The 16,105-nt window shown below is 34.8% G+C and overlaps 1 protein-coding gene across 3 annotated transcripts in view; it reads right to left on the minus strand.

Annotated features, from left to right (window-relative positions):
• Positions 1 to 16,105, minus strand: part of Csmd3 (CUB and Sushi multiple domains 3) — a 1,209,570-nt gene that overhangs the window by 344,498 nt on the left and 848,967 nt on the right. For all 3 annotated transcript variants that reach the window (XM_052161507.1, XM_052161506.1, XM_052161505.1), the window contains one exon: positions 1,284 to 1,440. In XM_052161507.1, coding sequence (XP_052017467.1) covers positions 1,284 to 1,440 — 157 coding nt within the window. The remainder of the gene's footprint in view (positions 1 to 1,283; positions 1,441 to 16,105) is intronic.

The raw sequence follows: 16,105 nt of genomic DNA on the forward strand, positions 1-16,105 counted from the left end.
GAGAAAGAAAGAGAGAGAGAGAGAAAGAAAGAAAGAAAGAAAGAAAGAGAAAGAAAGAAAGAAAGAAAGAAAGAAAGAAAGAAAGAAAGAAAGAAAGAAAGAAAGAAAGAAAGAAAGAAAGAAAGAAGGAAAGAAAGGAAAGAAAGAAAGGAAAGAAAGAAAGAAAAAATACAAAAAAGTCTGTTATGGATGTACATCATATTATACAATTATGTTTTCAAAAATCTATTTGATTTCAGGTTTAATACAAAAAAATTATGACTGTGTACAGCAAACTCAATTTCATATGGATATGGATGAGACTGGATTTGGACATGACTAGATATAAAGATTTAAATATCCGAGCAAGGTCTTCTACTTTTCTTAGATATTTAACACTTTAAACACACCATCTTTAATTCAGAAATTGCTTAATGCTTCTCAATATTTTAATGGATTGATTTTCTCTCATATTATCTGTATAGGTCTGTGACCTGCACATGATGCTGTGTTGTAGTGCTCTGAAATCAGAAGCATCAGATCCCCAGGACAGTAGTTACAGATGGTTGTGAACCAGAATGGGTGTTGGGAATCCAATCCACATACTCTTAACTCTTAATCCATCTCTTCTGCCCCACTTCTTAAGACTATTTTATTTTGTTTTTAACATGTACACTGGTTGAAACTTATCCAGGTATCAAAATGTCTTATTAAGTTACTATTAAGCTTATATCTTAATTTACATTTAATTTTCCATGTAGAAGCAAAATGATGTAATTTTCAACTAAAACATACAGTGACATGTTGAAGAGAAAAATGAAGAGAATTATGAAGAGATTCCTCTGCATAATTTATTTGCAAAGAAGTTTAAAGCAATTTGATAAATCTTACAATAGTTATACATTTTTAAGGCATTAAAGTATTTGGTCTCTTAGGACAAGATAGATAGGCTAAACATCAGAAGGAAAATGTTTAAAATGTATCTTGAAGTTCAATAATTTAACTGATGCCCAGGGAGTTTAGATCACATCCTAAAATGGGTGGTGTTTGGGTATGGAGGATGAAAGAATAAACGTCAAAATCTAAGTGAAGACAGCACAGCTGAAAAAGAAACTATGAAGTTATACATGATATAGGTATAGATGATGTGGATATCAATGTAATATTGAAATGAATTTTTTCATACATGAGAAAACTGTTTAGTTTCATATAGAAATACAGAACTACAGATATTGTGAACTCTAGAAACAGTAATTAGGAATATATGTACTTGTTAACAAATTTTATTTTTTAAAAGTACTTACTGGTATAGACAAGTTGAAAACCTTCATCTGTCCCTTCAGAGTCAGAATTGAACTCTAGCCAGAGCTGATTTGATGTGCTGCTGAGTGTCAGTCCTCTCATAGATGCTCCCGTAAAAGCACCCAGCAGGTGTGTTGTTTTATCTTTTCCATCATAAATCTGCAAAATATACTTATAATTAATATATGTGAGGCCAAACAGCCAGTCTATATAAGTATATATGTGTGTATGTATGTACGAATATCCACAAAAAGCAGAAACCATATTCACCTTTCCCAAGGGGGGATTACTGTAGAACAATGAAATAAATGAGTTTCACAAGCCAGAAAGGAAGCCTTCAAATGAATACTTCTTAAATTCAAATAATTATTGGACTTATTTTTTAGTATCTAAAGATACACATAGACTACTGTGTAACTTAGTTCCTAAGGAAACAATATTTTAATGACATATAATTTAAAAATGAAAATATACATTAAGGTTAGTTTACAAAGTTGGTTGTTAAATTCTTAGGCAAATGGATGGAGCTGGAGAACATCATACTAAGTGAGGTAACCCAGTCTCAAAAGATCAATCATGGTATGCACTCACATAATAGGTGGATATTAACCTACAAAACTGGAATACCCAAAACATAATCCACACATCAAATGAGGTAGAAGGAGAACGGAGGAGTGGCCCCTTATTCTGGAAAGACTCAATGAAGCAGTATAGGGAAAAACCAGAACAGGGAAGTGGGAAGTGGTGGGTGGGAGAACAGGGGTAGGGAAGGGGGTTATGGGACTTTCGGGGAGTGGGGGGCTAGAAAAGGGGAAATCATTTGAAATGTTAATAAAAAAATATATTGAATAAAAAAATCATTCATTATATGCCAAAGTAAAAATTGATTTTCCTCTTTGTCTGCATTATTAAAGGCTGATTTTTTTTTTTGTAAAAAAAAAAAAAGAATTTTGTTTTCTTGTTTTGCTACTTTCTCAGTTAATCAACAAACCTTTCTCAGGACAAATCTAGTATAATTACAATTACCATCAGCATAGTTCTCATAATTTAGCCCTTTTAGTTGACTTCTTTTATTTCTTATATGTCAAAAAATTAAGCTAATGAAATGTGGTGGTATTGAGCACATTTTCATCCTAGCATTTGAAGGCATAGGCAAGCAGATATCTGAGTTCTAGGCCACTGTGTATGTTGCTAGTTCAAGGACAGTGAAGGTTACAAAGAAAAAGCTTGTCTCAAAAAGCAAACCAAACTAACCAAATTCCTGAAATTAGCAATTTATTTTATATATTTGGAATCATATATGTGTGTGTGTGTGTATGTATATGACAATTATATATATATGATATATATCTTATATATCATATGACAGTTATGTATATACAACTGTCATAAGAAATAGAATTAAATAAGAATTTAATAGTTTACTAATTATAAATGTTAAATAAAGGAGGCAAATTATGTGACAAAATAGACAAACTTAACATCCTTTGTTCATTATTCACATTTTAGAAACTGTACTGCATTACATTCCTATTTGCTTTTACCTTAATAAAAATATTATTAAATATGAGTTTATTAGACCTGTTTGTGTATGATATATTTCCTGGTGCTATATTGGATTTAATAAGTGACATAATATGGTAGTTTAAATGAGAAAGGCAACAGTGACTAATATATTTGAGTGCTAGTTCCCTAGTGGGTGGAATTGTTAGTTAAAAATGTGTAAGTGTGGCCTTTTGGGTGTAGGTATATCACTGGAGGTGTGCTTTGAGTTTTCAAATGATTCACAAAGTTCACAGCTCCCCTATCTAATCTCTCTCCCTTACAGCTGTGTCTGGACATGTGAACTTTCAGTTTCTGCTCCATGACATGACTGCCTGCCTACTGCTGTAATAGTCACAGACTCACCCTTTAACTCACCTAATAAACTTTTTTCTATAATTTTCATTAGTTATAGTTTATTATCATAGCAATAACAAACTAAGACACCTTTGAAGAATGTATCATATAATATAATTTAAATACTTGCATTGAGTTTTAATTTTATAATTATTGTTTACAAGATTTTGATATCCTGAAAAATCACACTACGGTGATTTTTCAAAGTTTTATGAGATTTTCCTTACATTTCTGATTCAGTAAAAAATAGCGTAAATGACCTGTGAGGTCCACCACAAATACAAGGGGCTGGTAACATTGTCATAACTGTTTCTGTCCTATAAAGCGAAGGAATGTTTTTGGACAAACAAACTTTAAGACATGTTTCTGCATATCAGAAAAGCAGATCTCCTAAGACAGTTTATCTTTAGCGGAAAATTTATCTGCCCAAGAAGTCAAACAACTTGGGCCAAGACATCTAGTTCTCAGGAGATAAGAGTAGCCTGTATCTGCTCAAAGACCCCACCCCACTGTAATATAAAAGAAGCTTGCTTTTCTACCATTCTATATTTGAGACCCCTCAAGAGAAAGCCTTCACAATCTGGTCTCCAGTAAATCTTTCAGCCTACGGAGTGGTACAATTGGGTAGTTTCACTGCACCCTTGCTTACAATACTTGTTTATCTGCAGATTTTAAATATTTTCCAAAACTTAGAAATTCTCTGGACATTTGCATTTCATAAATTTCAAGTGTCTATTTTTCCCTGCACTCTAAATTGCCTAATTTTTCATAATTGTCCTAAGCTATATTATCATTTTCTCATATAGGAGTTGAAGATGATTCTTCTTTCATCTTCAAATACAATTTTGCTCCTAACAGGTTGTACTGACAAGGGTCTTTTCATATCTTTAATTGATAATTTAAAATTTAAAATCCTTGGTTTTTTTCCTGAGAGAGTGGGTTCACTAATAATTCTGTGAAAATTCTTCAAAAATTGGAAAGTTTCTTCAAATTTAAAGTTTTTCTTTAAAGTATTCATTCAAATTTAAACATGTTGCACATGTTAACTAAAGCTTTGGTTTTACTCAGCTAATGAATTTACTGAAGAATGAATTTATTTATTTCTAGCTTTTGAAGGTTTTAGATTTATAAATTTTGTTTTTGGTTTTTCTTATTTGTTTTCGGTTTTGTTTTGTTTCTGTTTCTGTTTTAATACAGAGTCACATTATACATCTCGGACTGACTGGTAGCTCACTGTGCAGACCAAATGGTCCTCAAAAAAATCACAGATATGTGCCTTCCCTGGTTTCCTAAGTGCTGGAAAAAACATGCATTGCCCACTCAGACTTAGATATTTCTTTGCTACCAACCTGGGCTTAAATGCTATTTTGAAAATAAGGCAGATTTTAATTTCCATTTTATACAAATGCAGGCTTTTGGAATTTTCAGGATATGCAAAAATTTCTGTTCTATCCACATTAACCTAATCTTTCTCTACATAGAAGTGTTGAATTCTGCTGTAGGAAGGAGCTTTCTGCTTTCTGTACTTGTGAATCCTGTACTCTATTGTCCTCCATTCACTCTGTAGACTCTTACAATTTATCTACATTTTAAAAATCCATAGAAGGGAACGTGGGAGTAAGAGAAAAAAATGAGGAAAAAGACATCTGAAATTAAAGCCAGCAGTGTTGATGAATGCCTATGAATAAGTAACAGTGGTCTCTATTTCTTATAAAGCTTTTCTGTCAGTACAAAGAACGCATTGTGTTTTAGGAAATTGGAATTATACAGAGGTGTGTGTAGATAGATCTCCTGAAATTATTGGCACATTACTTAGACCCCCCCAGAAAATCCAAGTCAGACAATTCCTTTCCTTGTTAGTTATTCATAAGAGTTTATCGGTCTCATGCAAAATAATAACAAAAACAAAAACAAAAACTAAACAGAGTTAAGATTTATTCTGAAATATATTTTGTTTGGCTGACTTTATAGAAATCAACTTTTAGCTTCCTATGGACAATTGTAAGCAACAGTAATTAATTCCTAAAGACATAATGCTTACTGTAAAATATGACTCTGTGAGTTTTCAGTGATCAATATTTTAAGTTCCCTATGTATTAATTATGTCATGTACTATATTGTTATATATACTAGGTTCACAGCCATATATTCACCATCAAGTCATCTTGCTTAAAGGTTCTTTAATTTATTTTTGTGGACATACTGTCAAAGTAGTCACAGATATTTTCCTTAAATATCCCTACTTCTAACAAAATCTAAGTTAGTTGATATATAACTTATTATTATGGAATATAAATATTTGTTTCTTAGATTTAAATGAACTCTTTGATCATGTGTAAAACCTCTCAAGAGTCAAAACTGTCAAATAAATGATTAAAAAAAGATAAACACTTATACTTGTGTGGTGGGGATAAGAGGATTAACAGAAATTTAAGGCCAGCCTTGATGATTGCAGAGCTGAAAGCAGGGCAGGGATAGATGGCCCAACTTGTTCTGGACTTACTGAGATTCAGCTGAGGTAAAACATAGAGCTGGACAAAGGCTAAAAACTGAATGATCCCTGGCCTCATAATCTTACGATTTGTGCTTTATTAAATGCTAGTTTGTCTTTAATTCTCTGTGCTTTATTAAGTGCTGGGAATTTAACTCTTTCTTACTTTTTGTGTTAAGAACTGGAAACTTAACTCTTAATAGTTTATACTTTATTATGTGCTGGAAACTTAATACTTTCTTACTATTTTATTCTTAAGTAAGCTCTGGGAACTTAATGCTCAATGCTTTAAAAAAAAGTGCGGGTCTTATACTCTGTACCTTTCTTATTATTTGTGCTGAAATAAGTGCTGATTTCTGGAGATTAACATATCCTGTTTATCAGCAAGGACTTAAGTAAAGGAGTTATTGCTAGTACTCCTTTCTCTGGTCAGTCAATTGTTGACTAGAGGAAGAGGCTCTCAACTCTTTTTGAACCAGAGAGAAAAGAAAAGTGAGAACTTACTCACACAAATGACACACAAGGTGAAGCAGAAATTGCTACATCACCTTTATTTATTGCTTTTAACATTTTATAGCTTTTTGACAAATTAAATTACATGAAATGGATATGTAATCCATACATATCCATTTGTGCTTTATTCTGTAAAGTTCATTATAAGTTCAAATCAACAATTTTTACATGGCTTTAATTTTATCATATTAAACACCTATAACTTCAACCTTGATTCTGATCATAATGAGTGTTTTTCTTTGGTGTCACGTTTGTCCCAAGAGTGTTTATTTTTTAGTGTATTTCTGAAAGCTCATTGTATTCCTTATTATGAAGTCTTTACTGACAATTTATGAGGAGTTGGTTCAGTTTATTCTTGATTCTAACTTTTTACATCTTTATAGCAAAACAACTAAAATCATCTCTTAAAACTTTTTTCCTAAAATTATTTGAATCAAAGCAGCAAAATTATACAATCACTAATTCATCTGAAGAGCATTGATTTACAAAAATTAATATTTATGTTGATCTGCAATAAGTCCTGCTAATGCCCAGGAATCCTTAAGCTGTTATAATGACAGGAAAGGCCTATTTGCTGCATGAAGCAATACTGAGATAAAGTCTCTTGGGAACTTGCCTCTGTGAGTTTACCCATCACAAGACATGTAAAAACAGTAGACCATCTCCAGGAAGATTACCTGCTAGCCTTAGCCTTTCCTAGATGGTTTTTGACACATTATTTTATTAAAAATTGGCCCCAAATTTGCTGAATATTAATTGCATTTTATTCATAACATATTGTATGTATATATATTTTTTTCTTCATTTCAATCAAAAACATATCTTCCTTTAAGAAAATATAATTTAAGATATAGTTCAAAATATTTTACAATATAATATGTAATAAATAAATAAGGGAAAGAAAAAGGATTTGGGGCTATAATGATCTCAGTTTCACTTGCTTGTATTGAACAGTCACAAAACCTCATAAGCTACTTTTTATGTAGGAATATAGAATCAGAAGATAGAAACAAAATGGGGTTAAGCTTGATATTCCAGGTAGGAAATTTTACTAGTATTCGTGTACCCACTAAATCAAAATGAAAGGGAATTATTGTATCATGAATGTTTGTTTTTTAAAGAGCATTACAGTAATCAGGTAATGATACTGATCTGGCAAATAAAAGTGTTTAAATATATTAACATATATTTCTATGAAAGAATAAGAACCAGAAGAAGGCAAAGCTGAGCTACCAAAGACAAAATGATGTTAAATTAAACATAGGCATATGCATACAACTAAGAAAACTAACCAAAACAAATGTGCCTTTTACACAAAAGAAAATATATTTTTTAAAAGAGATTTCATTTTTAAAAAGATGAAATTACATCTGATCAGAAAGTACCAGATTGAGCATTTCTTTCATACTGTTATCCTGTGTTCTTATTTTAAATACAATAAAATCTTAAGTGTGTATTGTATTTAATATTGCCTATTCATAAAAAGTAGCATAATTTATCTTACATTGTTTCAAGAAATAATACCTAATGAATTTAAGTTTATTGGAATCCATTGTCCAGACTTTCATTTGCTTTTTTAAAAATCCAGTTCATTTGCTCATATTACACAAGAAGTAACTAGACCTTGATCTCATTTTGCTTTAATACTCAATCTAATCAGTGCCTGAAATCAGTTGATATATGCAGAACTCCTTCATGAATCAGGTCAAGCTTCACCATGACAGCCTTCTCAATATCTCTCAAAGCTCTTTCTGTGAGTCACCAGATGTCTTTAGTATTAGAAGACCTCTGCTTTCATTTTTAAGTATTAAAAAGTTATTTTTTAAGTTTCATATGCTTTTATGTGCACCATTGTATGCTTGATGTCCACAGAGGTCAGAAGAGGGTGCCTTTAAATCTCAAACTGGAATCAAAGGTTGTGCTGAGCCACAGTGTGGATGTTGCATCTTCTGAAAAAACAACAAATGTATGTAACCACAAAGTGATCTATTCAGCCCATATTTTTAAGAATATGGGAGGTTAGGTTTCATATGAATCAAAGAATCAAGAGTAAATATAAAAGAGTAAAGACAGAAGGTCAGGTATATACCCTTGAATCACCTTTGGAACCTTCAAATATCTTATTTTGCTGAAACTATGGTCCTTTTCTTTACTGAGTGATTTGAAAATGTAAACACAGTTTACAAATATGGGGAATTAGTTGTCAAAAGTTGTAAATGAAGGAATAATTTTCCAATGGCTATCATGAAAATTATCTATCATAAGTCTAATGTTTTTCCAAGGATAATATAAAACTGAATGGGAATTCAATTCTGTATAAATTCAAGTTATCCAGCTCAATGATATGAAGTAATATGCCTCAGTAAGAAACCTGTGGCACAATGAAGGATTTATAGTCTAACATTTCTGATGACAGAGCAGGTTAAAGGTTCAATGGATCTTTAATGGTCTAGTTACAGGTTTCTTCATCTTCCAAACAGCATGGAATGAGTGTGACTATGGTATTCATCAGGTCTAGTGTGGTTGCATTACAGTGGCATTTTGAGTCCTTCTGAATGAACAGATAGTAAAAGATTATTAATGAACAGCTTGCAAAATTGGCAATTATGTATGATGAACCAAAGAGGTTACTTATGGTCAGCAAAATGTTACACAACCAGCTTTCAAATTTGGAGATTGTGTCCAAGTTACATCCAATTATAAGTTTTTAAAAGTAGTTCTTGTTGTTTTCAAAAGTTTAACAAAGTTTCTTGGAAAGGTTAGATAAATATTTAAGGCCTTTTGAGCCCCTAGTGTCCTTAGTACGTCTTGTTCAGTCTTGTTCTTGCAGAAAAAAATAAAAAACCCAGATAATATGTAAATGAATGAATATGGCTTTCTTCCAACAATATTTTATTTACAAAACCAGATGCCAGCTACAGCTATGAGACATGCTTATAGTCCCAGCTATTCAAAGGTCTAAGGCAAGTATATCACTTGAGCTCATAGTTCAAGGCCATTCTAGGCAAACCTAAAGAGACTCCAGACCCTTTATCTCTGTCAAAAAACAAAAACAAAAACAAAACAAAACAAAACAAAACAAAACAAAACAAAAAAACCCTGCCCAGGCTACTGGGATTGCAGGATAAACCCTAAAAGATAAGAATTATAATAACCTCAATGCATATATTGATGAAGATATTCAACATCTAGAGAAACCTGTCTCCCATTTAGAAAGTAATGTTGATTCCCTGGCAGAGGTTGAGAATTACAGACTAGAAGAGGTCTAGATTTGGTATTTTTACAATAGGGAGGTCCATTTGTAGCATTACATGAGGAATGTTGTTTCTTTGTAAACCACTCCAGGGTGATTAGAGAATCCTTAGACAAAGTGTGAGAAAGTTTAGAATGACACCAAAGAGAAGGAGAAAATACCAAAGGCTGGTAACACTCTCTTTTTGATGCCTCATGTTGGTTAATGACCCTTATAGCTACCTTGTTAGGACCCCTAATTGTTCTGTTATTGTTGACCTTTGGATCCTGCATATTGAACAAGCTTATAGCCTTCATAAAAGAGAGAAAGGTAGTAGTATTGTTGGTCCAGTAAATCCCCGAGGAGAGGACCTGAAGAATATGAGTTAGATATCCAAGATCCCTGAGTAATCTCTAGGATTGATGCTTGTACAAGCAAAAGGGGGAATAAGGGACCCTAAGGACTTTTCCAGTCCCACACTCTCCTTAGAGCTTCCCACTCCTTCCTGGGTCAAGATGTGGCCATGTTCCATTCTCTACCCACAGGAACATTCTTGAGTAAAAAATTCTCAGAAAAAACACAGAATATACTGACTGATATTCACTGAACTCATGGAAAATCTCAAGTAGAAATCAATTATGTTTGCTAGCCTGCAGATTTCAAGGTCAATATGCTTAGCTAATAAGTTTAAAATCTAGCCTTGTTGATGAAACCTGTGCCTCTAATAAGTATAAAGACTGCTTGTAACAGCCATTTGGGTTCACCTTCTAGTCACTTGCCTTGGGGGGACTAGTTTAAAAATCAACCCCGTCACACCAAAACATAAACCTCTTGCTTTTGGATCGATCTGCATCATGGTGTCTCACTCAGGGACATCTCGAAGTAAGTACCACTAGCTGCGGAGCTCTTATAAGACATTTATAAACCAAACTGATATTGACCAGCATGTTTTCTCCCTACTGACTAGTTAGTTATCATACTACAAAAGGGATTCTCTGTAGACTGCTAGGGAAAACAAGTCATTTATAGTCTTATCCACCTGTGAACTCTCTGAGGAATAGCTGCTGATGGAAGATAGATTCATAGTTTCAATTGTAATCCGATCTTGGGAGTAGCCATCTGCTTTCATATTGCATTTAAGACCTACTGTATAGGAACAAATGCATACTGGTACTGCAATAAACACTTGAACCCACATTTTGAAGTTTGTTGACTCTATGGGTGAAAGTATTATTATTTTGTTAGATTGACATAGAATCAAACTGTTCTTTAATTTGATATTGTGGATACTACAGAAGAGTGTGTGTGGAGTATTCAGATACAACTATGGAATGTGTCTTGTACTACTCCCTAAGATTCAGAACTGATAGTGATAGAGTGGGTAGTATGATTATAAGACCCAGAGTCTTAGAGTACCCAACTGAATTAATGGTTTCAGGACATGACAGAACCACTGCACTTGTGGAATCATAGCAGCTGTGGTAGCCTGAAGGAGATCTGTACAAGACCTAACACCCAGAAACAGAGATTAGAGTGTTCACAAGCCTCTAGCTTATAAACTAATTGTAGCTGATGGTGTCTGGACTAGGAGGATTCAGTTTTCTTTTAAGTTTGTGCCTATTGGTAGGTTAAATATACTCCCAACCATTGAATACATAGTCTGCATAAATGAAAATCATTGAATTATAAAAATTATAGAAGAATAGGAAATAAATTTTACAGAGTATGGGAGACAAAAGAGAAATGGGTACAAAAGAGAAACTTTCAGAGACAAAAGAGTATGGGTACAAAAGAGAAAGAGGCAGTAAATGTGATAAAAATACTTTGTGTGAAATTCTCAAAAAATAATAAAAAGACTATATTTGTAAAAGTAAAGGCTCCAAGTGATTGATGAAGACACGGGTATTCACCTTTGTCATCTATACACTTATGCATTTTTGTGGGTTGATATACGTACTCACATAAATTAAATACACAGCACACACACACACACACACACACACACACACATGCATTAAAAAAGAAAAAGAAAGCTGAGCATGGTGGCACAGGCCTGTAATTCCAGCACAAAGACAAGTAGTCTTTTGTGAGTTTGAGAAAAAACAGGTGTACATTGTAATTTCCAGGGCAGTCAGAGATACAGAGAGGCCCTATGTAAATTAAATAAAATAAGAAATCACGAAATTTATCAGGATTTTCATCTGTTTGTGATTGGCAAGCATGGAGTCATTTCTGCTTATTTGTTTTTACTACATTTTTGAGGAAGTCACAATCATTAGCTTATTTTACATTTTTTTATAAGAAATGAGATTTACACTGTCGTTTAGGCTGTGATAAGTAAAAGTAAAATAGAATAAAAGATTGCCCTACAATATCTGCTAGACACTTCTATCTAAACAAACTTCATAAAGATCTTGTAAAAATAGATACAAACGTACAAAGTGAAAAAGTATATCTGGTTGTCATTCTGCCCTCGGATGGTATATATTCATTGTTGGTTGCTTAAATCTTAGTATACTGAACACTTCCTTTGAAATTTAATGGGAATAAATTAATTATCTATTATGCTGGTGAGTGCAAGGGAAGACGCTATCAGTAGTCCTGCCATAGCCTATGACTACTGAGAAGAATGGCAGAGTATATTCCAGATACAAAGCAATTAAGTAAAGACCAAAGAAGTTAGTTTCTCATTTAGGTTTCTAAGACAGAACTTTTCAATTCCAACCATTTGCCTAAGAATTTCATGAATTCATTGTTTTTAATTGCTGAATAGTACTCCATTGTGCATATACACCACATTTTCTGTATCCATTCCTCCACTGAGGGACATCTGGGTTCTTTCCAGCTTCTGGTTACTTTAAATAAGGTTGCTATGAACATAGTGGAGCATGTGTCCTTATTGCATGCTAGGGAATTCTCTGGATATATGCCTAGGAGAGGTGTAACAGGGTCCTCCGGAAGTGTCATGTCCAGTTTTCTGAGGAACCAGCAGACTTATTTCCAAAGTGGTTGTACCAATCCCACCAGTAGTGGAGGAGTGTTCCTCTTTCTCCACATCCTCACCAATACCTGCTGTCTCCTGAGTTTTTAACCTTAGCCATTATGACTGGTGTGAGGTGAAATCTCAGGGTTTTTATGATTTGCATTTCCCTAATGATTAATGATGTTGAACATTTCTTAAGGTGCTTCTCAGTCATCTGAAGTTCTTCAGGTGAAAATTCTTTGTTTAGCTCTGTACCTCATTTTTAATACGGTTATTTGGCTCTCTGGGATCTAACTTCTTGAGTTCTTTGTATATATTGGATATTAGCTCACTGTCGGACTTAGGGTTGGTGAAGATCTTTTTCCAATTTGTTGGTTGCAGTTTTGTTCTTATGACAGTGTCCTTTGCCAGAAACTTTGTAATTTTGTGACGTTCCATTTGTCAATTCTTGATCTTAGAGCATATGCTATTAGTGTTCTGTTCAGGAAAATTTCCCCTGTGCCCATGTCCTCAAGGGGCTTCCCCAGTTTCTTTTCTATTAGTTTCAGTGTGTCAGGTTTTATGTGGAGGTCCTTGATCCACTTAGAGTTGAGTTGAGTACAAGGAGATAAGAATGAATCAATTCGCAATCTTCTGCATGCTGACCTCCAGTTGAGCCAGCACCATTTACAATGGAGTACTATTCAGCCATTAGAAACAATGAATTCATGAAATTCTTAGGCAAATGGATGGAGCTAGAGAACATCATACTAAGTGAGGTAACCCAGACTCAAAAGGTGAATCATGGTATGCACTCACTAATAAGTGGTTATTAACCTAGAAAACTGGAATACCCAAAACATAATCCACACATCAAATGAGATACAAGAAGAATGCAGGAGTGGTCCCTGGTTCTGGAAAGACTCAGTGAAACAGTATTTGGCAAAACCAGAACGGGGAACTGGGAAGGGGTGGGAGGGAGGACAGGGGAAGAGAAGGGGGCTTACGGGACTTTCGGGGAGTGGGGGGGGCTAGAAAAGGGGAAATCATTTGAAATGTAAATAAATTATATCGAATAAAAAAAAATAAAAATAATAATAAAAAAAAAGGCTCTTTTTTCCACTGAATGTTTTCAGCTCTTTTGCCGAAGATCAAGTGACCATAGGTTTGTGGGTTCATTTCTGGGTCTTCAATCCTATTCCATTGATCCTCTTGCCTGTCACTGTACCAAACCCAATCATAAAAGAATGCACATGGAATGCAATCACTGATAAGTGGATATTAATTAGCCCAGAAGCTCGGAATTCTCAAGACACTATTAGCATATCAAATGATACCCAAGAAGAAGGAAGGAGAGGGCCCTGGTTCTGAAAAGACTTGATCCAGCATTATAGAGGAATACCAGGACAGAGAAATGGGAGGTAGGTGAATGGGAAATGGACAGAGAGAAGAGAGCTTATAAGACCAATGGGGAGGGGGGAATCGGGAAAGGGGAAAACATTCGGAATGTAAACAAAGAATATAGAAATTAAAAAAAAAAGAAAAAAAAGAAAAATCATCAAAACGCTATAAATATTTTTCTTTATAATTCATTTTATATCAGTCTTTAAATATTTCATTGAAACCACGCGGTGATGGTTCACACCTGTAATCCCAGCACTCTGCAAGGCAGAGGCAGGTAGATTTCTGAGTTCAAGGCCAGCCTGGTCTACAGAGTGAGTTCCAGGATAGCCAGGGCTATACACAGAAACCCTGTCTCGAAAAAAACAAATCCACCCCCCCCAATTTCATTGAAATAATGTTCTTTTAATTTAGAACATGTGTTGAGAATTTTTTTTTTCTGTGAGTTCTAATCGTACTAGTTGTAGGTTCTTGCCCAAGACCTGAAGCTGTAGTTTCCTTTTCTGTGAAACACGGTATAAAAATACTATAAAACTTCAGATTATAAAAGACAGAGGTGCCATTGTTTCTTTTTTTATATTTATTTATTTTATTTTGTGTGTACTTTTTTTTGACTGTCTGTCTGTGTGCCTTCTAGCAGCAGAATTCAGAAAAGAGTATCAGACACTGTGGAACTGGAAGTACATGGCTGTGAGCCCTAATGAGGGATCTGGGAACTGAACTCAGAAAAAAAAAAGACAGAACTTTCCATTTATACCAGTTGAGTTGTATTATGATAATACTCTAATAATTAGAAAAGAGTCAAGATAATTTCCTGGAATTTCCAGGAGGGCAGCTTAAAGCACTGACATGTTCCAGAATATAGGTAGGAGAGTAACATTTGTAAATGACTAATGAAGCAAGTTGTCATGATTCACTCAGATGACATCTGGTCAGTTTCATACTACACAGACAAAAACTATTTATTAGGTTGATACTAGAAAATACAATGCCCAAAACTGGTAGATACAAATTAGATTTGCATTTGGGAAAGAAGGGATATTAGTGATGCCCAACTGCACTGGTACGTGGACCCCAGTATTAAATGAAGGCTTAGCAGCTGCATCACGATGGAGTCTGCAGCTTTGTTTATCCTCCATCTCTCTTCACCCCATCCTCTCATGTAGTCACCCAATACTGGCCTCTTGATTTCCAAATATAGAAAACTGTAGTAACAAAAGAACTTTCAGAAACAGATCTTTTTATTTGCCTTTTTCCATAGATTATTTTGGAATTTTTGCATCGTGAACTCTGAACACACTTATTCCCCAGTCCTCCTAGGTCCAGCCCCTGACTCTTCTGACCTCTTTTCCCTCAACCATTGCGCCCTAAGCCCTAGATTGAGAAACAGAAAAAAAAAAAAAAACAAGTACAAATTGCATTGCCCATAAAAACACTGGAATACGGTCAAACTCCTGGTGGCCAGCCCCATGTATTGAAAACTGAGTCATTCCTCACCAGCATCCCCACCAGAAGCCATCAATTGGTTCTTCTACTTTTATTTATTTTTATTAGGTATATTCTTTATTTATTTTTCAAATGTTTTCCCCTTTCCTGGTCCCTACTCCCCAAAGGCCCATAAATCATCTCTCTTCTCCCTGTTCCCCAATCAAGCCCCTCCTGCTTCCCTGTCCTGGTATTCACTTACAGGGCTGCATCAAGCTTTTCCAGGGCCAGGAGCCTCTTCTCCCATTGATGTCCAACAAGGTCATCCTTTGCTGCCTATGCATCTGGAGCCATGGGTAACACCATGTGTACTATCTGGTTGATGTCTTTGTCCCTGGGAGCTCTGGGAGTACTGGGTGGGTCATATCATTGTTCCTCCTATGGGACTGCAAATGCCTTCATCTCCTTGGGTCCTTTCTGTAGCTCTCCTATTGGGGATGCTGTGCTCAGTTCAATGGCTTGCTGAGAGAGTCCCCCTCTGTATTTGTCATGCACTAGCAGAGCCTCCCAGGTGAGAGCTATATCCTGCTCCAGTAAGCAAGTACTTGTGGGCATTTATAACAGTATCTGGGTTTTCTAACTGTATATGGGATGGAACACCAGGTGGGTAGTCTCTGGATGGTCTTTCCCTCAGTCTCTGCTCCACACTTTGTCTCTGGATCTCCTTCTGTGGGTATTTTGTTCCCCCTTCTAAGAAGGACAAGAGTATGCATACTTTGTTCTTCCTTCTGCTTGGGCATCCTTTGATATGTGAATTGTGTCTTTAGTATTCCAAGCATCTGGGCTAATATCCACTTGTCAGTGAGTGCATACCATGTATGTTCTTTTGTGATTGGGTTAC

The sequence above is a fragment of the Apodemus sylvaticus genome, chromosome 17, assembly GCF_947179515.1.
Source record: "Apodemus sylvaticus chromosome 17, mApoSyl1.1, whole genome shotgun sequence".
Classification (NCBI taxonomy): Eukaryota; Metazoa; Chordata; class Mammalia; order Rodentia; family Muridae; genus Apodemus; species Apodemus sylvaticus.